This window comes from Sceloporus undulatus, chromosome 6 (genome assembly GCF_019175285.1).
Source record: "Sceloporus undulatus isolate JIND9_A2432 ecotype Alabama chromosome 6, SceUnd_v1.1, whole genome shotgun sequence".
In the NCBI taxonomy this organism is placed as follows: Eukaryota; Metazoa; Chordata; class Lepidosauria; order Squamata; family Phrynosomatidae; genus Sceloporus; species Sceloporus undulatus.
The window spans coordinates 110185391-110187198 of NC_056527.1; the positions used below are offsets into that span (position 1 = coordinate 110185391).

The 1808-nt window shown below is 42.8% G+C and overlaps 2 protein-coding genes across 2 annotated transcripts in view; both read right to left on the minus strand.

The window, feature by feature from the left end:
* The window catches only part of LOC121933806 (F-box/LRR-repeat protein 19-like), a 4404-nt gene extending 3873 nt beyond the window's left edge, over positions 1–531 (minus strand). The window contains exon 1 of the mRNA XM_042473799.1: positions 517–531. Within this exon, the coding sequence (XP_042329733.1) occupies positions 517–531 (15 nt within the window). The remainder of the gene's footprint in view (positions 1–516) is intronic.
* Positions 1–1808, minus strand: part of PRSS8 (serine protease 8) — a 687619-nt gene that overhangs the window by 646469 nt on the left and 39342 nt on the right. The window lies entirely within an intron of this gene.

Consider the following 1808-nt stretch of genomic DNA (forward strand, 5'->3'; position numbering starts at 1 on the left):
GATTGGGAGTTTATCATGTGAATATCCCAGAAAAATAATGTAATTACATGAAATGATTTCACACGGCGTTGCACAAAACCCGCCATTAAAGTGGCCACAAAGAAGCATTAACGTTCATCTTTTTACTTTTGGGATTTCAGTGACAATGCATTTCCGATATAACTTTATTTGCACAATTACTCGCCATTTTTGCTTTATTTCTGGGATGCTTTAAATGCACTTTAATCTCTCTTTAATGCCAAAATTAGCCCCAGTGTGATAAACTCCATACTTTGAGAAAACTCACTGAAATTGGTGGAACTTGTATGTTCTGTGCCTTCAAGTCAGTTCCGGTTTATGGTGACCCTAAGGCAAACCTATCATGGGGCTTTTTTGGCAAGATTTGACTAAATCTGAATCCATCCCACTGTGAACAACATGGGAATACACTGAAATTATTTTTCCTCCAGTTCTCTCTCACTCACTCTCGCACACAGAGACAGTTAGAGAACTAGCACTGGCAGGTGTGACTCCCACCTTGTTTAGGCACATTCTGCAAATGCCAAAAAGTCAGGAAAGGTGAGGGTCTGAGAAGAACCCTAACATTCCTTGCTCATGTGGACAATGAGTGTTCATTCAGAATAACACCCTCTTCACTACCCTCAGAAATCCCCAATTGCATAGAAATCCTGGAAAATTATTTCTACCTTTTGTCCTCGGTATGTTGATGCTAAGTTTCAGCGACTTCCGGACTTCCTCCTGTCCCAGTGAGAAAAAAGAATTGGTGTGCAATTGGTTATTAGGCTAAAAAGCCTGGAAGGTTCCTCCCCAGAGGAAGTGGATCAAAGGTTTCTTTCCTGCAAAGCTCTAGTGAAACTCTTGTTTTTTTCTTTTTTAAATGCTATGGCTTTAAATGCCGAAGATGACCTTGTGACAAAGCAGATTCCACTCTTCAAAACTACCCCCCCCCCAGTTTCTTAAAATCTTTGCCTTAGTTAGATCACTTGTGAGCAGGAGAATATAACCGGTGTTCTTGGAACTGCAAAGATTTACATAGCATGAGTAAAGCAGGGTGTGCCAAGCACATTTTATCTTCAGATAGCGGTGTGAAAGAAGGAATGCTGACTGGCTTTAAGAGCTGCAATGAGATGAAAATTTAGCTCAGATGGGAGACTAATGAGAATTGAAGGAAGAAAAAGAGATTACATAGGAAAGTGTTTTATTCCAGATCAGTGTTTTATCTAACTCACTACTTACAGTTACAAACAAAAACCCATCAGTGATACCTTTATTGACCAACCGAAATGCACAAAATTATACTTTTAATCAGTACTTACAGTGTTTTTTTGTGGGTTTTTCAAGCTATGTGGCCATGTTCTAGAAGGTGCCAGCCACAGATGCTGGTGAAACAGCAGGAATAAACTCTTCTAGACCATGGCGGCCATGGACCTGTCCCAATTGGTCTTGGGTCCGATGCATTTTGCGGGTAATACACTCGATTTGGTCTTTTGTACGGATGCGGAAAATCCGTGGGCGGAAATAACTAATATTTCCCCCCTGTCATGGACGGATCATTTCCTTGTGGAGGCAAAAATCAAGGCTCCTACCCAGATCCCCCCCGGGGGTGGTGGACCTATTAGGATGGTCCACCCTCGAAGGCTGATGGAACCCAGAAGGTTCCAAGAAGCCTTAGAGGGGTACATGGTTGGAGATGACGGCGACTCTGTTGATGCCCTGACTGGTATCTGGGATACCAGTCTCTCTAGGGCTATACACAGGATTGCTCCCAAGCGCCCTCTCAGGCCTGCTTTCAAGCGAAAGCCCTGGTA